At 53.7% G+C, this 21,657-nt stretch overlaps 2 protein-coding genes across 4 annotated transcripts; one reads left to right on the top strand and one right to left on the bottom strand.

The window, feature by feature from the left end:
• The first annotated feature begins 1,587 nt into the window (after positions 1-1,587).
• Positions 1,588-21,089, top strand: PEX11G (peroxisomal biogenesis factor 11 gamma). Of its 3 annotated transcripts, XM_073220418.1 has the most exons (6): positions 1,593-1,703; positions 1,936-2,018; positions 15,511-15,699; positions 17,128-17,306; positions 19,929-19,991; positions 20,557-21,089. In XM_073220418.1, exons 2-6 carry the CDS (start codon positions 1,938-1,940, stop codon positions 20,789-20,791), a joined length of 747 nt encoding a protein of 248 aa, XP_073076519.1. In that variant the 5' UTR covers positions 1,593-1,703; positions 1,936-1,937; the 3' UTR covers positions 20,792-21,089. The 3 variants fall into 3 exon arrangements, with proteins under 3 accessions (XP_073076520.1, XP_073076519.1, XP_017520087.2); XM_073220419.1 differs by lacking the exons at positions 19,929-19,991; positions 20,557-21,089 and adding an exon at positions 17,713-18,858 and having other exon boundaries at positions 1,588-1,703; XM_017664598.3 differs by lacking the exons at positions 1,593-1,703; positions 1,936-2,018 and adding an exon at positions 14,173-14,290 and having other exon boundaries at positions 20,557-21,086.
• On the bottom strand, positions 3,744-9,029 carry SAXO5 (stabilizer of axonemal microtubules 5). Its single transcript, XM_073220420.1, is given in 10 exon segments — positions 3,744-4,337; positions 4,808-4,892; positions 5,396-5,441; positions 5,443-5,652; positions 5,941-6,050; positions 6,133-6,245; positions 6,474-6,574; positions 6,661-6,767; positions 7,795-7,875; positions 7,878-9,029. Coding segments are annotated over 10 exon segments (1,656 nt in total). The 5' UTR covers positions 8,452-9,029; the 3' UTR covers positions 3,744-4,108.
• Positions 21,090-21,657: the final 568 nt, after the last annotated feature.

The following is a 21,657-nucleotide window of genomic DNA, read 5'->3' as shown; positions in this document are numbered from 1 at the left end:
CTAGTATCCTTTCCCTGGAAAGGGAAGAGTATTGAGAGAAGTAACTTAAAATGTGGAATTGGCTTAGCAAAGGTGAGGTACAAGGCCAGGACCACCACATATGAACAATCGCCATAAATTTTTTTTTTTATTAAAGTGTCATTAATACACAATCTCACGTTGGGTTCAAATGTACATCACAGTGGTTCAACAGTCCCCATGGCCAATTTATATTGTGACTGCGAATTTTTATGCCCCTTTATCCCCCTCCCCCTCCCCTGGGCACCCTTCCCAACCCCTCCCCCTTGGTAACCAGTAGTCACTTCTCAGTGCCTATGAGTCTATTGCTGTTTTGTTCCTTCTGTCTTGCTTTGTTTTAATATTCCACAAATAAGTTAATTTATACGATATTTGTCTTTCTCCCCCTGGCTTATTTCACTGAGCATAATACCCTGTAGATCCATCCATGTTGTTGCAAATGGTAGGATTTCTTTTATTTTCATGTTTGAATAATATTCTGTTGTGTATACATACCACCTCTTCTTTCTCCATTCATCTACTGATGGACACTTAGGTTACTTCCATTTCTTGGCTGTTGCAAATAGTGCAGTGACAAACGTAGGGGTGCATATATCTTTTTGAGTCAGGGATTTTGTTTTCTCCAGGTAACTTCCTAGGAGTGGAACTACTGGCTCAAATGGTATTTCTGTTTTGGATTTTTGAGGAACCTCCTTACTGCTTTCCAGAGAGGTTGCACCAATTTACATTCGCACCAACAGTGTAGGAGGGTTTGTTCTTCTTTCTCCGCATCCTCACCAGCATTTGTTATTTCTTATCTTTTGAAATAGTGGCCATTCTAACAGGAACATTCACCGTAAATGAATAGGGCTCCCTATTTGTAGAGTGCACAACCTGCCTGGATTTATATGACAGCCCTGTCTTTGGAAGAACCCTCCCCGGTAAATGAGAAAGCTGTATGCTTATTTTATCTTGGGACTCTAACCATGTGTCTCCTGAGACTGTGGTTTGAAGGGCTCTGGAGAAAAGTGTCAGGATGTTGATATACATGGGCATTATCATGAAGTCTTCAGTAAGGTCTTGCCAGACAGACACACGCTCCCTCTCTCTGTGCTCCTCCTCAAAGCAGAGACTTGCATTATGTGAGACTGCCCCACCAGAACTGTCCGTCACAAGCTAAAAGAGGAAGTTAGGAAGTAAATTAAACCATTCCTAGAAGATAAGATTGGGATTATCAGAGCTCTAGGACCGCCTGATGCCCAGGCTACTCTCAAACACTGAACGTTCCCTATCCATAAAGGTACAATTACCCTCATTGGGAAGAGTCTATTACTGAGTCTTTCCACCCTCCGGATAGTAACCTGGGGCAAGATAGATGCTAAGCCCTAGGACAGGCACTGGTCTGTTGCTAGGGGACGGAGTCTAACAAAGTTGGGCTCCAGAGTCAAAGATCCTGGGGAGCTTGGTGTAACCACACCACTCAGGGGTGGGCTAAACTGGGCCATCCAATCACAGCATTGCATCCCTCTGGGCACAGTGATTGGTTCATGCCTCAAAGTGTCCAATCAGAGGCTTCCTCAAATTTCAAATTGAGTTGTTGGGGGCAAGACCTCCCCATTTCCGTTGGGGCTTTCTGATCATAAGGATTTGGGCAATCAGCGTCCTTTTATTTGCCACCGCTTGGAGGCACACCGGACTGACAAACGGTGAGGGAGAGAGAACCAGCTGATGTTAGACCTAATTTCCACTTTCTTGTTTTTAAGTCAATAAAATTCCTTTCTGCTTAGCTAGAGAGAGCTGGGTTTCTGTCACTTGTAACAAAAATTACCTAAGACGTTAAAAAAATTTAGGCACTATTCATTGAGCTGCAGCCAAGGGCTAGGACCTGTAGTAAGAATGGTACATGAACATTTTATTTCATTCTTGTAACCACTCTAGGAATGAAAAACTATTGCCATCCCCATTTTACAGATGAGGAAAGTGAGACCCAGAGCATGACATCACTTGTCCAGGAACAGACAGTAAGTGACCGTCTGAATTCTGACACTTAACATTGACAAGATGTTTTCCCTTACAAATTATTCTGTTTTCCCACATTCAGTTCTATTTTTTTATTTCCGCTTTCTGCTTATGCTAGATAAAGCTTTTTTAAAAAAATTATTAACCTTATTTCATAAGCCTTTTTAGTTTCTATAGTTTACATGAAGTGCCTTTTTTGGGGGTGGAGGTGGGATATAGGAGGGATAGACATAGCTCCACAAAATACACCCAGAATCATGATGATGTAGGGTCTTTCTGCATTAAAAATGTTTCCAGTAAAGTTTATGTTATTTCCTGGCAAGCCATCCCAGGGCTGCTCAGTTCCATTTTTAGAAAATGCTTCAAGTGGTGATAAAATCTGCTTCCTTGGAACTCCTACCTGTTTTTTCTCATCTGGTGTCTGAGTGGTTTTTAAACCATTCTTAGAACAAGGCAGGAGCACAGATAATCCTGCAACTGGAGCTATATGGAATTGAGCACCAAAGTTAAGTTTTTTGAGCTTCCTGGCAGGCAAGGCAAAAAGGAAAATGCTTTTTGTTTGAGTAGTTTGGTCAACAAGCAGACCAGCTTCATCAGGAGAGCCTGATTTTATCCTGGGAACTATTGTAGGGTGGGTTTATTGCAATGGTTCTCAACCAGTGCCCCCAAGGGACATTGGCAATGTCTGGAGATGTGTTTAGCTGTCACAACTGGGTGGGAAAGAGGAAGTGTGTTACTGGCATGTAGTGGGTAGAAGTCAGGGATGATGGCAAACATCCTGCAATACACAAGACAGTCTCTGACAGCAAAAATGATCCTATCCAAAACGTCAGTAGTGCTGAGATTGAGAAATGCTAGTTTATCAGCAGGTAATTCAGAAGAGAGTTATGGGAATCTTTCGTGGAAGCCAGCAGAAGAGATGTTCTGCAGCTAGCAGACCCCTATAGTTAACATGGATCCATGAGTGCAGCCAAAAGGCCATCTTGTCCCTTAGGACCCAACACTGGATTCCTGTCTTTCCTGTGGAAATGGCACCTTGGCCTCACAGGAGGGGCTCCTGGCCACCCTTGAGGTTGGCTCTTAGTGGCCTACTGGATTGGGGTCCTTGGTCTATGAAGGTCTGACTACAGGCCAGGGAGCTGTGTTCATTCCCTAAAACTGGATTCTCAACAGCCTGCAGAGGCAGGGCCCGGGCATGGCCACCAAGACCTGTCTATCCCACACAGCACCAGCTTCTTGGTGCTAATCTCACTAGACCTCAGACCTCCAAGCTGGCGCTGCTGTCCAGAGTACTGCTCCTTGCCATGTTTGCTAAGCCCTGTCACCCACGGGCCTCAAGGCCTCACCCCATCCTCTTCCTTTCCACTCTTTTTCATTTTGTCCCTGGCTGGATACCTACCCCCTTTGATTCAGTCATATCCTGACAGTTTTTGTTGATTTGGCCCTGGACCCAGCTCTGACCTGGGGAGGCCAGCCACCCAGCCAACCAGCGCACCACTGAGCTTCCAGCCTCTGCCCACAATGGGGGAAACTGCTGGCCATTCTCAGCTTGTCCACCTCTCCATGGCCTCTCCATGCCCCACCCAGTCTCTCAATGATTGAAAGCTCCTTCGCACACCTACCTCATCTTCCGTTCTTCCCCTTCATCCTTGAGGGATGCTCTCTCCCTCCTCGACCCCCCAGCCACACACAGACAAGTGGAAACAATTCTCATTTTACAGATGAGCAAACGGAGGATCAGAAGGATTCAGTGACTTGCTCAAGACTACCATCCAGGGGGAGTCAGGATTTGGACTGTCCATTCGACCCAGGAACCTGTCTGTGCTCTCAACGCCTCACCATACTGTCTCTGCTCAATGCTGACAGCAAGTCATTGTCCTTGAACCCAAACAGCTTACACTGAGTCCCACCACCAAGCCTTGGCAATAGCTGGGATGGCCTTCCTGCCCAGAGTGAAGTGACCCCCAGGCTCCACACAAATGTCTGTTCAGGGTCTTCCTGATGGAGTCATTCTTTCCTGTCCAGTCCCTACCTCTCCGAGCATCCTCCATGATTGACCAATGGAGAGGGGTGGGATTTGCCAAAGCAGTGTTTATTGCTGCCTAGGGTACGAGTAGATAGGGGCCTGGGGGGCCTGAGGGCCTACCTGCCCAACCCCCCAGCCACACTGGTGGGGTGAGCCCAGAGGCACGTGGCTCTCCTGGAAGTTGCCCCATCTCAGCACTGCTGGGCCTTGATACTTGACAGTAAAGTCGTCTTTGTGATGGGTTAAGAAGAAGCGCCTGGTACCCAGTGGGGGTTCGATGTGGCTATACTTGCATTGTGGAGTCAGGGTGGTAACAGCTTGGCAGGACCGCCTGGAGGGTGGCTGACCTGCTGCGCCACCCCGTGGTCCCCACACCATGCAACCTGGGGGATCACCCTGGTGATTGGGCCTGGTTTGGGCTGATCACAGGTGCTGGATGAGAAGCTAGACGGAAACCGGGGGTGGGAGGCCCTGGAATGACCCCAGGGGTGGAGTGACCCTAGGCAACCCTGAGCTGAGCCTCAGCTTGGGGTATAACCATGGCAGGTGATACGAAGATGCCCCTGTGCTGATCCTGACGTGACTGTGGGGATGAGCTCAGAATGACATTAAGATGCGCGGGAGCCTGGGGTAACCCTAGAGGGACCCTGAGCGGACTCGACGCTCATTCGGAGTCTGAGGTCACTGCAAAAACATCTTGAGATAACGCCACACTGATTTGGGGGGATACCTGGTCAGGGAGGCACCCCCTCCCCGTCCCTCACCCGCTGTAGCATTTGGTCCGTCACGGAGGCCGGAGCTGTTCTATGCGGCTTCAGCATCTTTTGGTTCGTGGTAAAAAAATCTTGTTCTGGAGATTTGGTTGGGGGTAGTTGAGCTGAGGGGCTGAGTGGGGAGATGCGGGGCCCAAGGGACAGGGTCGTGCGAGACTAGAGAGGGGGTACGGGGTTCAGAGCCAACGCTGGAGTTGGCGTTCAGGACGGATTTGGAGCCAGGGCGCGTCGGGGGAGGGGCAGGTAGGGTAGGCTAATTGGCCCAGGGTGGGGAGAGTCCGACAGAGGAGGCGGGGTTAGCGTCAGCGGAAGGTGTGGGTGGGCGGGGCTATAGTCCTGCAGGGGGCGGTGCCATGGCGGCGGTGGGGGATGGTGAGTCAGACCACGAGGGGGCGGGGTTGGGATCTTGGTCCAAGGAGTGGGATCTAGTTCTTCACGAGGTGGAGCCGAGTCGAGCAATGGGCGGGGCGGGGCTGGCCTGGGGGCGGAGCCAGCGCGGTTGCGGAGACGGGGCTTCCGGGGCTTCCGGGGCTTCCGGGGCGGGGCGGGGCGGGGCGGGGCGGGGCCGGGCCGAGCTCACCACCGGTACCTTGGGGCAGGTTGCTCTGCAGCAAGTGGAGGTTGGGACGCTTTCTGTGGTTGCTGCGGCCCAGGGGGGCAGTAGTCCGTGCCCATGGTGGTCTGGAAGAACTGTCCGAGCAGCGACGAGTTCCCTAGGTCCACGTGACTCTGCAATTTCTCATGAGCCACGTAGCGGCTGGGTGGCTTGGTCGCGGGCATCGGCTGTAGGACCACATGGCATCTGGAAAGCTCCCGTGTCCGGGATGTCCCAGGACACTGTTGGAGGTAAGAGGTGAGAACTGTGTGACCTCGGAAGCTTCCACCCTCTCTGGGCCCCATGTACTGGAGCTGGGAGTTGGTATTGTTATTTCATTTTACAGACAGAGCCATTGAGGCTCGGAGTGGTGAAGCGACTTACCCTAGATCATGCAAATAGATCCAGGAGATCTCCGCACACATGTGAAGCTCATGCTTACCTCAGGGGCCTTAGCATTTGCTGTTTTCTCTGCCTGGGAAGCTCTTTTCCCTGATGAGCCCTGACGCCTTCTCCCCCTTCCCACTGACCTGGCTATGGAAGAAGTGGGAGGAGGTGGTGAGGCTGCTGTGGCCGGGGCACCAATTTCCTTCTAGGATGTGCGACTCCGGGGTGCGGTCGTGGTGAAGAACATAGCGATCTGCCAGAGGCAGAGTAGATGCTGGGCAGATCGGGAAGGCTGCCCTGGGCTCCAGGGGCGGGGGCAGGCGCCGGGCTCTCACCTGGCTCCCGGGCATAGAAGTGTTCGGCCTTGGTGGTCCTGTCAAGGAAGAGGCCATCTTCAGGAGGTATATTTACATAGTGGATGTGGGCCGAGGCCTGGGCCTTGTCATACCTGCAGATAAAGGGGGGACCATCTGATCGAGGTCCTTGGAAATCCTAGGAACAGGGAGAGAGGCAGCCTTCCCAATGGGCAAGCCATGGGGATCTAATGTAGGGGCTTGCCTGCAGGTGATGGAGACCTCAAAAGCACAGTAATGGCCCTAGAACCTTAGGTGGCACACCCCACAGGTCTCTGAAAGCCCTTTGCAGTGTCTTGTTGGGAGGCACTGTCGCTTTGTACCTGTCTGGGGGCAGGCCCTGGGGCTTGTAGGCTTGCTTCTGCTCAGAATAGACTGGCCCATAGCCAGTCTTGAAGTCTCCCAGTTTCACACTAGAGGAGGCCTGTGGGTAGACAGGGGTAGGAAGGCCAAGAACACCCAGCCCCACCGCAGCCCTCCCCAAGCAGCACCAGCCCTGCCTTGACTTACCTTCTTACACATCGAGGCTGGTGGGCTCGGCAGGGCCTGGAACTGTCTCTGACAGGAGGTCCCTTGGTCCTCTCTCCTGTGGTCCCACCTGAGGGGGTTGGGGCCCCCTGAAGAAGGGCAAGAAAAGACAGAGAGTGAGATTGTCGCCTCAGGCCCAGGGGGTCCAATTCCTTGCCCTTCGCAGCGGGTGGTCCTGACTAGCCTAGCCTGAGGGCTGTTAGGAAAACACACCAGATAATTAAATAATGATAATCAGAATAACTACCAAGCATTGAGCCAGGCATCCAGGTTAAGTGTTTTGCCCTGCATTTGGGGGACTGGCTTATTCCCCCACTTTATAGCCTTCTGGAGCCTCAGAGAGGTCAGATGACTTGTCAGAGATCACAGAAATTCAGAACTGGAACGTTACCAAATTCAGGTCTGACAATCCCTGAGCCCAGCTTGGAGGTACTCTGACTAGTGGTGTCCCCAGAAGGGTCCCTGGAGTCACAGAATTAGAAAATCACATGGAGGACTACTATGCTTTGTTGAGCGCTCCCTAAATGCCCAGAGCATCTCACTACTTCCAACTACCAACAACATAAAAATAAAATGACAATTTAACACAATAAAAATTACAAAACTACTGGGTTCTTTCAGCTTCACCAGCTGTTATGAAGTACGCCCTGTCACTGCAGCCGTTTTGCAGGTGAAGAAACTAAAGCTTGGAAAGGTTGACTTGCTCAGAGTCACACCACTGCCAAAGTGGCCAAGCTAGGGTGTAGGTGGGGGGACTTAGGTGTGTCTGACCCCCCAGACCAGCATTGGTGGCTTCTGCCCTCAGTACAGTCCCCAGAAATGATTCAGGAGGTAGGCCGTTCTGCGGATGCACGTACAGGCTCAAGTGGCCTCCAGGGTTTCTCAACCTGGGCACTACTGACATGGTGGGCTGGATAATTCCTGGCAGTGGGGAGCAGTCATGTGCATGCTGTGATGGCTAGGGGTATCCCTGGCCTTCATCCACTCGCCGCCGGGAGCACGCCCTCCCTGGGTGGCGACAACCAAAACGATCTGCAGACATTGCCAAATGTCCCCTGTGGTCGCTGGAACCTCGAGTGGTGGAGCAGACCCCTGGGGCGGCCGGGGCGCTCTCACCGAGGTGGCAGCAGTGCGCGCAGGGCTGAGGGCCCACGTCACGGGGCGGGAAGAGCGCCTGGAAGGTGGTGTGCGTGATAACAACTTGGCAGGGTCGCCGGGCGGCACCGAGTCGCGGTCGGAGATGAGGTACGCGCCCTGGATCAGCTCGCGGGTGCGCGCCGGCTGCTCGGGCTCGCCGAAGTCGGCGCGCGCGGTGGAGACACCAGGTCGCGCGCGCTCGTCGGCTTGCAAGGGCACGTTGCTGGCCAGCTTGGCGAGCGTGGGCCCCTGCGTGCGCTCCCGCGTGGCGGACCCGGGGGCCGGCGGCGGCGGCGGCAGGAACGCGCGGTGGGTCTCGGACACGAGGCCACCGGCCTCCCAGCGCGCGCCCCGCGGAAAGAGGCACGCGCGCGGCGGCGGCGCACCCAGCCCCGCGCGGGGGCAGCCCGCGTATCCCGGGAAGTCTCGGTGCGTGGTGGACTGCATGGCGCCCGCGTGCAGCCGCGGGTCGGGCCCCAGCGCGAAGTGCGAGGCCTTGAGGAAGGCCGGGCGTGAGAGCGGACACGGCAGGAGGGCCATCGTGGCCTTCGTGGGACATGGCGTCACCTGCGAGGGGTCAGAGATAACGGGACTGAGCACACTGCAGACTTCCTGTGGGCTCCGAGCCGAGGGCATCCTAAGGAACAGGAGCAGCCCCCGTGCCTGCACCCAGGGAAAGGAGAGATGTTAATACCATTCCTTTGGCACTTACTGAGTGCCAGGCACTGTTCTAGGCAGACGTCAGTTAACAAAACAGCACAAGAGCCCTGCCCTTGTGGAGTTGACAGTGGGGCAGCAGGCGACAGGCAATCATGAATAAATACAATAACCTAAATTGCAGACTACAAAGGTGCTGAGGGCTGTGGGTAAAGTGTCATCAGGGTGGGAGGTTGGTGTGAGGGTGTGAGGGTTGCAGTTTTAAATAGGGTGGTCAGGGAAGGAGTCACTGAGACCACAGGTGAGCAAAGAGCTGAGAAGGTGGGAAGGGGCATTTGGGAGCATTCCAGGCAAAAGGAACAGCAGGTGCAAAGGCCCTGAGGCTGGTGCAGAGTGAGTACTGGGGAGAGCTACAGAATTAACCACTGCAACATTCTCCAGTTTGTGTGATACACTTAGTTGTCAAGGTCATGGCTGTCCTATCTGCATCTGGGAATCCACTTTGTCTCTGCCCAACCCTGGCCACTGTCCTATTCCTGCCACACACCTCCTCACTGGTCTTTCTGCCCTCTGCAATTGTCCTGGGCTCTGACTATTCTTCTGGACACCCTGCCCTCACCCCTCCAAGCTCTCTGAGGTTCACACACCTCCCACTCCATTCTCTGACCTTCAGCTCCAGGCTCCCAGCACCACACTTAGCTGATTGGGACTTTCTTATCTTTGGTCAGAGCAGAGGTGTCTCCACCACCCTCCTCCCTGGGCACCCAGACAGCAGCCTCTTTGGAGCCACCAGTGATCCTGGCTGGGGCTTGCCTCCTTCAGGAAGCCCTCCCAGATCACTGCAGCCCACAACTACTGGCTCATGTCGACTTTTTTAGAAAACACACATTGAGGGTTTTAATGAAACCACAGCTTTTCAGGGTCTAAGTTTACCTTTTTGATTTTTTTTGCCACCTAAAATGGTTGAGAGTTGAGAAGACTTCAAATAGCTTATGAGAGAATCTGAGACCTGAAATTACTAGCTGAGTTCCCTTGGAATAAGCAAGTAGGCTCCTCTGAGCTTCAGTTCCCATAAGACAGATGAATGAGGACCACGTACTTACCTCAAAGGCTGGCATGAGGCTAATTCATTTTAGAGAAGGCACTTGGCAACCAGCCTGACCCTTGAGAGTCCCTCTGTCCCCAGTGTCCTAGAGGACGCTCACGTGTTCCTTCCATGGCTGCGTCTGAGTGTGGACCAGACCTGTCCATTGCGACCCAAAGGAATTCCCCGGATAACGCTGTCACAGTGGTCCCCTAGCAACTCTCGGGGCAGCCGGGAGCGACATAAGGAGCCAGCCCAGAGGATCCTGCCTTCCAAGAGCTCGAGGGAGCTTGGCAAGTGACTTGACTTCTCGCAGTCTGACTTTGTCATCTGGAAAATGGGGCTGAGGATGGTTCTCACGTCAGGACATGAGCAATAATGAGGGTGTGATGCACTAGGCTGCTGGTGTCTGACTTTTCCTGCTCTCTGCTTCCTAACACTCCCCACACAGGACAGAGAAACCTCTCTGAGCTCCTGCACCACTTAATGTCACTCCAGGGCTCACAGACCTCCAAGGTTTCCTTAAAGATATCAGTGCTTTCCCAGCTCCAAGACCATCAGAAACACACCTGCTGTCGAGCAAATCCAGGCTTATTAGTGACGGCGGCAAGGGAGTGTGTGCACAGCACAGGGAAGTGTGCATCTCAGGCGGATGAGAGGAAAGACTGACCAGACCTGGTTTGCCTTCGGTGCTTCTGGGGAGGCGTACAGAAATGGGGCTGTGCTCTACGGGGGATGCTTTCACTGGCTGGAACTTTGACTTTCTTTTTTGAGGTGATCTGACAAATACAAATAATGTCTGAAACAACAGGAAAGGGGCTGGGGAGTCAGTGTTTCATGGGGACGGAATTTCAGTTCAGGGAGATGAGAATGTTCTGGAAATGGATGGTGGGGATGGTTGCCCAGCAATGTGAATGTACTTAATGCCGCTAGACTGGACACTGAAAGAAATGGTTAAGATTAAATTCGGTTTTTCAAGATACCTTTCATAATACATAATTTTTTTTTAAAGAAATGCAATTTCCTAAAAAAAATTAGATGAAACAAAGATCTAAGGGTGGTGAGCCTTCATCGTTCATGATAACCCCAATCATCTCCTGAAAGGATTCCTTTTTTTAAATTGCAATATAATGGATGGGTAACATTGTACAGGTGTGATGTGTACAACATACTGAATTGATTTTTATTTATTTTATATTGCAATACAAGTGCCACCATAGCATTAGCTAACATCTCTTGTCACGTCATGTTATTATTTCTTGTGGTGGGGACAATTAAAATCTAATCTCTGAGCCAGTTTAAACTTTCTCATACAGCTTTGTTGCGTATAATCCCTGCACTGTGTTTCGGCCCCCAGGACTGATTTAATGAGTGGGTTCCTTCTCAGGAAATTCAAGCGAATTGGGGTTTTGTCCACTGCGTGGAGCCCCATTCATCTGCTCCCCAGCCAGAGCCCAGCTGAGGGCTTTGGCACAGCCAGGTTGATGCAAATACACATTTGAGCCTTGACCTCCAGCACACTGGGGCAAGGGGTATCCGGAAGGTGGATCCTGCATGCTCTCAGGGAGCAAGGGGGAGAGGTGATTATTCTATCATTGAAGATCTTCATAATTTTTATCAAGAAGTCCAAGGAATGAAGCAGGAATAAACCTGTGCTCTGTAAAACGAAGCGCAGTCGCTCAGATCAGCCAGGAAAAGCAAACGTCTGCACAATGTTGTGGTTCCGACTGGGTTCATGTTTTGCCTGTGTTCAGACACGATTATGGAGTGAGCTTGTTTTGTCTTGTTCCACAACGGTCACAGAGTGGCCTTGTCTGATGTTGGCGTTCTGCGAAATTATTTATGTCCTGCAGATGAACACCAGGGCCTAGCTGTGACTGCCAGGTCAGCGCCTAGCAACAACAAAGTCAGCTGTGAATGGCAGGCCAGCGCCTGTCTCTTTCTCAAAGGTCAAGCTCAGCCCTAGCAGGGCGGTGGAGAATGATGGGGAGGGCTGGTCGGTGCCTCCCCCCAGGCACACTGCTCTGTGCTTGGTGCCCAGCACGGGGCCTGGCACACAGAAAAATGCACTGTGCTGTTACCAGGCTGCTGGGGATAGCAGAGGCTTGAGAGAAAGGATCCAGTCACTTACGCAGCCCGAGGTCCCCTTCCTTCTGCAGGCCTTGGGCTGGACTTGGATTTTTTCTGCTGCGGGAACAGAGCCCAGAGCTCGGGGTGGGGGTGCACAGAGACACTGCATCCAAGTCTTAAGCAAGGAGGGTTGCGGTCTGATGTGAAGATTAAAGATGCTCTTGGGATGCGGTGGGGAAGGCAGGGGCTTGAGGTCCAGGCACAAGAGAGTGGGGGCTCCCGGTGGAGGGGCTGCCGGCTGGGAAAAAGTGGGTGAATTCAAGGGATATGTTGGTGACCACTGGGATGTGTGGAGAGGAAGGGGTGAGCATGAGGTCCAGGGGTGTGCCGAGTGGCCTGGTGATTGGTGGGGCAGCCAGGAGATGGAGACACCAGAGAGCAAGGTGTTTGCGATGATGCTGTTAGCTGGGACCTCCTGAGCATGGGAGCATCATGGGATGTGCAGGGGAAATGGTCAGGAGGTAGGTGGGAGCAGGAGACAGGATTGGAGAGACATGAGGGACAGGCCAGTGAAGAAGTGGCTCAGGAAGTCATGGCAGTGGACCAGGTTTCCCTTGGACAGTGTGGATGGACCATGAGCGAGAGCTGGGCCCTGGGGATGGTACTTACTGAGCACCTATTTTGTGCTAGGCTGTGGGGATGTAGCTTTGGTCAAGACAGATCAAAATCTCTGCCCTTGGCAGGGTCTATGTTCTGTCTAGGAGAGACAAATAACTAGATAACTTAACAAAAAACCAGGCAACTAAAGAAGCAAAATACACAATTGTGTTAATGGGACATGCTAAGGAGAAAAACAAGGCAGCAGGAAGTGTGGTTTGGAAGTGTCTGGGAGAGCGTGGTGAGAACGCAGGGAGGTCAGCCAGGGAGCCACGGGGAAGAGCATTCCAGGCAGCGAGAACAGCGAATGCCAAGGCCCTGCAACTTCAAGGGACAGGAGGAAGGCAAGGTGGCTGGACAGGAGTGAATGAGGCAGGAAGAATAACAGGAGTTGAAATCAAGGGAAATATTTTGCAAAAGGCCACCAGTCAATGTCATTAGGAAAATGCAAAACAAAGTTATAGTGAGATACCACTTTACCCCCAGTAGGAGGCCATAACAACAATAACAACAAAAAAGTGTTGGCAAGAATGTGGAGAATTTTGTGTTTTGCTGGTGGGAATGTGAAATGGTGTACCCACTGTGGAAAACAGTCTGGCGGTTCCTCAAAAAGTCAAACACAGTTACCAGATGATACAGCAATTTCGATTTCACTTTGAGATATTTCCCCAGAGGAAGTGAACGCAGGCCCTGGAACAGTCCACGCACACCCATGGTCACAGCAGTACCATTCACAACAGTCAAAGATGCAAACAACCCAAGCGGCCATCAGCTGATCAACAGGTAAACACAATGTGGAACAAAATCCCACCCATGCTATTGAATATTATTTAGCCACGAAAGGAATGAAAGACTGATGTAACCGATAATATGGATGAACCTCAAAAACATCATGCTAAGTGAAAGAAGCTGGACACAGCTGGTCACATAGTAGAGGATTCCATTTATGGGAAATGTATGGAATTGGCAAATGTGTAGAGACAGAAAGCAGATGGTGGCTGGCAGGGGTTGCGGGGTGGTGGTGGTGGTGGTGGAAGGGACGGAGGGATGGCTTCAAACAGGGTCCCCTTCCAGGGTAATAAAAATGTTTTGAAACTAGAAACATTTTTTGACGTAGGTGTACTAACTGTCACTGAATTGCACACCTTAAAATGGTGAATTTCATGTTAAATGAATTTTACCTCAATTAAAGAAAAAAAAAAAGGAAACTGGTCATGTTCCCTTTTGAAAACTTTTGACTTCTTTGATTAGATAACAGAGGAGTGTTGCAAAATTCCAAAGCTACAAAATCATGAGGTGATGGATGTTAACTTAGTGTGGTAATAATTTCACAAAATATGTTGTCAAATCTTTACACTGTACACCTGAAACACGCACCGTGAGTTATGTCAATTATATCCCAATAGAACTGGAAGAATGAAAAGCTACAAAGTGGGACAAAGGTGAACAATCGAATCCCCTTTCCAGCCACCCAGTTACTCTCTCTGGAGCTTAACTCCGGTTACCAGATTCTCGTCTATTCTATGAGTTTCCTTAACTCCCTACAAATGCCTTATACAGTATTACAACAGTCATACACGTGCACCACGCAGACAAGCAGACACTGCAGAAAGGGTGAGGCAGAGAAATGAAAATGAAAATGGCCCTCCCTGAAGCAGAGCCACCAGGATGAGGCTTTTGCTTGGGATATCGTTTTTGTGGACTCTTCTTTTCTGCGCCTCTGTGGGGCAGTACCGTCCTGGGTGCACAGGCCCGAAGAGGGAAGCGCACACGTGGCGGCGGCGCAGCTACAAACCCTGGGCCCGCCGCAGCGGACAGTGAGCCCGATGGGGGGTACAAAGCGTTGCGGCGGCGCTTGCGCAGAACGCTACCAGGTGGGAGGTGTGGTCTATAGGCCACGTCCCGTGAGAGGACGCCGGCGCGCGGTGACGTCACGGCGGAGTTGCCATGGCCGCGCTGAGCGGCCTCGTATCGGCGCTGGAGTCGTACAGGGGCCGGGACCGCCTGGTGAGGCGGGGAAAGTGAGGCCAACCAGGGGCGGGGTCGCTCAGAATCCCCCATCGCAGAGGCCCTGTCCTCCAGCTGGGGACGTGTTAGTTGTTTCTGCTAACCCAGTGTGGCAGGGTATTTGCACTACCGAGCAGATCCTGCCGTACCACTGAAGATGGCCACTGGGTTGTCCCAAACAATCTCATGGGGATTTACGATGTCTCAGTACTACCCCTGTGGCTGGACATTCAGGTTGCCATCAAATCCCTTATGGTTGGGCATATAGGTTGTTTCAGCCAATTCAATAGGGCAGGCCATTTACATGGCAACCAAATCCCCATGTTTGAACATTTAGGATTTCACTGAGTCACTGTAGTTGGTTGCTGGGTTGTCCCCAACAGTCTCCTATGGGGATGCGGGATTATGTAGGGCTTCCCTTACAGCTGGACCACATCCTCTTGGGTTGGACATTTAGGTTTACTCCATCCATCCCCCAGAAGGCAAACTGTCCGCTCGTCCCAGCCAGTCTCTTAAACAGGTGGGCGTTCAGGTTGTACCAGGGAATGTACTGGTGGCAGGGCAATTAGGTTCCAGCCAAATCCCCTACAACTGGGCATTTAAAGTGCAGCGTTTTTTCCTTACAAAGAGGCTGGAAAGGAATTACAAGTAAAAATAATGAATAAAACAACAGGAAAAAGCAATTTAAAAAAAACGGACGAAATATAAAGAGGGAAGGGTGTTGAATACCCCAAATCACCCACTGAGTGGGTTCCTTCTCACGATAGTAATTCAAGCAAATCATCCCTTTGTCCACTGGCTGAACCCCGATCATCTCCCCACTCCCCAGCTCAGTCATGAACTTTGGTCCAGCCAGGTAGCTGCAAATGTACATTCCCGCCTAGTCCTCCAGCCTGCTGAGAAAAGGAGGAACCAGGAAGTGGGAAATGGGGGTTCTGTATTTTTTTTTTTGTCTCTGTCACATGTGTCTCCGAAGGCTGTGGCCCTCTGTGACATGAGCCAGCTCTGTTAGCGTCTCCACAGTGCCTTTTGGACATTGATGTCCTGTCTTTCCATTGATTCCACCTACAGGGATCTCTTTAAACTTTCAGCTTTTATTAGAATTGTATTTTGGTTTAGACTCTCCCCCCACCTGGTCCCATGGGGCCCACGGCCAGGTGGGGGGTGATCCGGGTCCGTCCAGGAGCAGGGCGGGGCTGACTGCCTCTGGTTTCCCACAGATCCGCACACTCAGCTACTGCTGCCAGCTGGTCGGCGGGGCCCTGGTGGTCCGGTGTCCGGCCAGGTCAGATGTGGGGACACGCCTGCTGGAACTGTCCTCCCAGCTGAGCCGCTGCAGGACCGTCCTGCGACTCTTTGACGATGCAGCCATGTTTATCTACACTAAGCAGTATGGCCTGGGGGCAGAGGTAATGGGGGGGCTGTAGGGCGGGGGTGCAGACCCCGGGCGGTCGGCATTTTTTTGCCTTATCTGAAGGCAACTTGTGTGGACAGTTTATAACTTTTTTCAACTTTCCTTTCCTTTCAGTTTTTTACTTTTTTTTTTCAATTTTACTTTCCTTTTTGAGATGATCAAATGTTCTCATTGTAATTTAAATTAAAAAAACGTATACATTTGCACATTTCCCAAAGATTATATAATTAAAAAGATCTCTCCTTTGCATGATCCTCTGGCCCCCAGAGGCAGTCAACGTTGTCAGCTTCCTGCATTTTCCTCATGAGATAGCCTGTGCCTGCACAGCGAATACACATGGTTTACACAGATAGTTGTGGGCCATTCACGCTGTTCGGCCGCTTGGCTTTTGCACTTCACAGTACAGCTGGGAGGTCACTCCATAGCACAAAGAGCTCCTGTCTTCTTTATGGCCACTTAGTACTCTGCTATATAGCCAGACGTTGATTTGTTTCACTGATCCCCTGTCGATGGATGTGTAGATTATTGATACAATTTCTTGTTTCCTGTTATAACACCACTGCATCATCCCACAGGAGTGCCGGTAGGTCCAGAGCATTGCTTCAAGGGCGATCCTGTCTGCCCAGGGGATGCCAGCTTGACTGACTCATGCCCTCCCTCGGCTGTCCTCCCAGGGGTCTCCTCTCTGAGCCACTCGTTGCTCAGATGCGCCCCACTCTGCCCCAGTGTCCATGATCCATCCAGTCATCTCAAATCCCAAGTGTTTCCCTGGACCTTCCTCCTGTTTTGACACCCATCCCCTACCCTTTGATAAGGGCACGCTTCCCATGCATCCCTGGAGGGCTATCCCATCCCCTCCAACATCTCCTTTGCGAAAGAAGACTCCCTTGAGGCCCCTGGAAGAGGGTGGGAGGCCTTTTGTACCTCGTATGTCCCTTGGCCAGAAGAAGACCCCATGTGTTGGGTCTCCTGTCTGTGTGTCCCCCTGCCCTGTGTGTCTGCAGCGCAGGGCTCAGACATCTCTGCTTCTCAGGAAACACCAGGGGGGTGCACACATTGGGGTGGTGGCGGGGGCCCTATCCTAATGGAGGGGCAAAATGTTCCAGAACGCACCAGAAAGTCCCAGGCAGGATGGGGGAGCTGGAGTGTGATTCAAAGCCCAGAGGGAGGCGGGATCACAGCCCACCCCAGACCTAGTGAGGTAGGATCCCTGGGATTTTGTAGCTCCGCAGGGATGCCCCTGAGCAGCATAGGCGAGACCCAACACCCCACCGGGCCATCATGGCCACACTGCTGAGAAGCAGAAACCAGGCCTCTTGTCTCTGCAGAGGCCAGCCACAACCTGGCCTGGCCTGTGCCCCTCAAGTGAGCAGTGGGCCAGTCTGACCCCAGGCCCAATCCCCTCTCTCTCCTGGCCCTGCAGGAGGAGGACATCTTTGTGCGCTGTGTGTCTGTCCTGGGCAACCTAGCTGACCAGCTCTACTACCCCTGTGAGCACATGGCCTGGGCTGCTGATGCCAAGATCCTCTCCGTGGACTCTGCTCGGTGGTGGACACTGAGCACGGCCTTCTGGGGCCTCTCCCTGCTCCTGGGGATTGCCAGGTAAGCGGCTTTGCCATCCGCCAGCAGGCTGTGGGGAGCACTGAGATCCCAGGGCCCATCTGCCACACCCCAGAGTGTGTGGGCCTCTGCCCCTTGTGGCCACCTTGCTGTATCTGTCCCCTGTGGCTGCTGTGACAGACTGCCACAAAACTTGGTGGCTTTGAACAATACAACTGACGATCTTAACAGTTCTGGAGGTCAGAAGTCCAAAATGGGTCTTATTGGGCTGAAATTGAGGCATCGGCAGGGCCTTCTGGAACCTCCAGGCCTGTTCCCCGCCTTGTCCAGCTTCTAGGGGGCACCCGTGTCCCTTGGCTCACGGCCCTGCCTCCATCTTTGAATTGCATCCCTCCGGCCTCTGCTTCCGCCTCCTCTGACTCTGACCCTCCTGTCTCCCTGTTATGAGGACCCTCCGGATCATCTCCCATCTCAAGACACTTACCTCAATCCTATCTGCAAAGTCCTTTTTGCTGTGTAAGGGGGATACTCACAGGTCCTGGGGATTAGGACGTGGACACCTTTGGAGGCCATGGCAGCACCCACCAGGCCCAGGAAGAAGACAGCACACTGGGGCCTGGACAGAAGTGACCGATGTGGTGGTCTTTCCCAGGGTCCCTGAGCGCTGCTGGCGTTTCATCAGCAAACATCCCCTGATAAAATAGCCAGGAGTCTCCTGCCTGGCTCCAAGCTTCCGAAAACCGTATGGTTCCTAGAGCTTTAAAGTGATGGTTTCCTCCCAAACATTTTCCTCTCTGCACATTGGCTGCTTAGGTTTGCTCAGAGTCTCCTGCCCCGGAAAGCCCGGGGGGAGCCGGCCTCCCACGGCAGCCGAGGTCTCCCAGATCCCGGCGGGGAGGTGGGCGGGCAGCGTCACGTCCGCCGTCCCTTGTCCCTGCATAGGACACTGACCCTCAGTCGCCCTTGTTTGCCTCCCATTCAATGTTCTAAATCCACATATTGGAGATGGTCTGGAAAATGAGCAAACCCCAAAGGGGAAGCTTCTGGCAGCCCCCAGTCCGCCCCAGCGATCCCCCCTCTGTGCTTGGCGATCCCTCCCAGGCTTCGATCTCACACGCTGCCGACGTGCCTTCACCGGGCTCTCTGGTCCTGCTTCACAGATGCGGCTCTTTGTTGAGTTCAGCGTCCCTCATGGTCACGGACTCTGTGGCTCTGGACATTCTGTCTGGCCTGGCCCTGGCCTTCCCTGTGCGCCCGGGGACCCTGGTGGCCAGTGGGCTGAGGCTGCCCCTCCCAGGGGGCCGTGGCTCTCGGCTTCTCAGTGCCTCACATTCCTGTTTTAGGGGCAGCCTTGGTTCTGCTGATGTTTAAAAATAGGCTTTATTTTTTAAGACAGTTCTAAGTTCACAGCAACACTGATATATTCCATCCCTCGGTGCCACCCCGTGCCCCACTGCCACCCCGTTCCACCTCCCAGACCATCAGCATTCCCACCACATGGATCACCCCAAGGCCATTGTTGCATTAGGGGTCGCTCCGGTTTGTATTTTCAATGGGTTTGGATAAATGTTTGACATGTGTCCACATCACAGTATTACGCAGAGTGTCTTTATGCTGTGGAAACCCTCTGACCAGCTGTTATTCCATTCATTTCTCTGTATTTGGTGTGAGCAAGGGTGGGGAGCGGGAGTGTTTGGTGTGTGCTGGTTAAGACCTCAGGGTGCTGGAGAATCTCCCGGGGAGGTTGTTGAGATGCAGATGCCCAGGCCAGGTGCCTAGAGGTTCCAATTCCACTGGTCTGGGGACCCGGGATCCAGGAATCGGCATTTGCCCTAGTTCCCCAGGGGGTTCTGACACAGACCCCTTTCCCTTGCTGCAGGTGTCACCCTGTGTCCCTGAGGACGGGTACATGGTGGCTGGCCCTGACTCTCCCAGTTGTGAAGTCTGGCTGAGGGCAGCCCTTCAACGGGCAGAACTCGACACATCCCTATACCCACTTTCCTAGGCCACAGGGCCAAGAGGTCAGCCTGGGGGGCATCGTGCAGGGCCCCTGAGTGCCCTGGGAGCAGCAGAGGCTGCCCGCCTGCTGCCTGCTTCCTCTGCCTGCAGATGCCTGCCCTCCAGGCCCAGAGAGCTGTCCCAACTCACCTCAGACAGGCCAGGCCAGTGTGTAGGGTGTGTGTGTGTTTGGGGTGGAGGGGACCAAGGACATGGTGCCTATTTGGACCACATTTACCTGGTGAGCCAGCCACGGGGCAGGGCGGGAAACGGCTTCCCCAGGCCAGTCCAGCTGTGGGCCAGCCTGGTGTCCTCATGTAGAGATAGGCTGGGCCAACAGCACCCAGTGTGGCACGATGCTCCTTTGAGCTGCGGCCCTTGGTTGGTGGTTTGCAGGTGAAGCTGTGCACTGGTGCCGATGGCCTGGGAAGGTCAGGGTCGCAACTGTGAACAAGTCCCCAGGAACTTCAGAGGCACAGCCAGGCCTGGAGCTCTGGGAGGGCTCAGGATGGTGTGAGCCGCTTGGAGAGCTCGGGAACCTTGACAGGGACCCTGTGGCCACAGTGGCCGAGCCTCCCTTCGGGCCAGCATTGGCGGCTAACTCCTGTGCCCCCTCCTTCTCCTGCCCCTCCAGAGGGTGTCCTCCTATCCTCTCTGGTGTTGCAGGTCCCTGTGGATGGTTCTGAAGCTGAGACAGAGGCTGAGGAGCCCCACGGGGGCCCTCACCAGGTATGACCTCCAGGGTTCCCCTATGAGGAAGGCTGACTTCCTCCAGCTGGCCGGGCCTGGGGCTCCAGGGGTGGTACGGATGGGGAGACAGGCTTGCTTGAGGTCCTGTAGGCAGGAAGTGGTAGAGCCAAGACTCTAGGGCTGAGCCTTCCTGGCTGCGCCCCCTGCAGGAGGCTGATGGGAGAGTCAGTTTCCTGGTCACCGTCACCCTCACATCCCTGGAAAGAGCTGGGGGAAAGCCCTGCCTGGCACAGGTCTGGAACTTGCCCCAGGCAACCCTCTCCCCTCTCCCTGCCTGTCTGTCTCCAGGGATTCAGGGGGACTGAGGTGTGGTTTAGGGACTTTCCATGCTGGGTGTGCCCTGTTCACGCCATGGGCTCTGTTTGGAGTGGGGAGGGGTGGCAGGGACGCAGTTCCAGTGGAAGGGTCAGGAGTGGTTGGGGACAGCCACCTCCACCCCACCAATCCTCACTCACAAGCAGGCCTGTTGTCACCCGTCTGCGTGCCTGTGTGGGTAGGTGTGGGCACACACCCTTCCCTGGGTGTCTCCTTTTTGCTCTGACAGCCGGCTGCCCAGGAGCAAGCGCAGGGCCATGGAGGCCCAGGTCCAGGCTGAGGTGCTAACACTGCTGAGCAACGTGGCTGACCTGGCCAACGCCATACACTGGCTTCCCCAGGGCATCCTGTGGGCCGGCTGCTTCCCCCCATGGCTGGTGGGCCTCCTGGGTACTGTCTCTTCCCTCCTCAGCGTGTACCAGGCAGTCCGGGCTGGTGGCCAGGCAGACATCACCACCCCATGACAGCCCTCGGGCATGAGGGTGCAGCAGGAACCCCGATGGAGGGCTGCTCCCCACAAAGCAGAAATCACAGGGATGGGGGCTGGGTCTAATTGAGCGAATTGATGCCAGATGTAGGGAAATGCAACCCAGAGAATGCCGGAGGCAGCCTGCAGCCCGAGCCCAGGGTGGGCAGCTTGTGGGGCAGGCAGAGCCCCCTGGGGGTGGGGCCCGGGGCCTTTGCACCCGGCTCAGCCCGTCGGGGAGGACCCCAGTACTTAAGTGCACAATAAAAGGCTGAGACTTGGCAGAAACTCGCTTTGCCTGCTGGCATCCTGTGTTCAAATGAAGGCGGCAGAGCCAGGGCGGTTTGGGTCAAGTGGCCTTTGTAGGCCAAAATGAGTCAATGAAATGCGGCTGAGTTGCTGCCAGGCCCAGTGTGAGAGCTTATTTGCCAGCTCCAGCCCTTCCCATGCGCAGGCCCACTCCCTTGCCCTCTTTCTCTGGGGCCTGATTTTAGGGATGGGGTGCAGGTGCCACCTTGGGGTGTAGCTGCATGCCCCAGTCCAGCTCCTTAAGTTGGCAACTGCCCCTCTTTCCCCGTGTGCCTTTGGGAATGTGCTTGGCCTGGGGGGCCCTCTCCCACTCCGTAAGCCTAGTCTGCTGACCCCGAGAGGCCTTTGGCCGAGAGGGCAGCTGTCCCTCCATTCAGTCTGGGCATGGAGCCACTTGGACTGCCTCCTGCCAGGCTGCGCCGGAGTCTCGTTCTCCAGGGCATGCGACGGCTTGCTGTGGCTGGAGCACCTCACACTCAGCCCCACCTTGGACCCACGGCTGCCACTGTCTCTTCAGGGCCGGTCTGAGCATTTCGTGGGCTCCAAGCCAGGTTG

The sequence above is a fragment of the Manis javanica genome, chromosome 13 (genome assembly GCF_040802235.1).
Source record: "Manis javanica isolate MJ-LG chromosome 13, MJ_LKY, whole genome shotgun sequence".
Lineage (NCBI taxonomy): Eukaryota > Metazoa > Chordata > Mammalia > Pholidota > Manidae > Manis > Manis javanica.
This window is presented reverse-complemented; position numbering and strand designations above follow the sequence as displayed.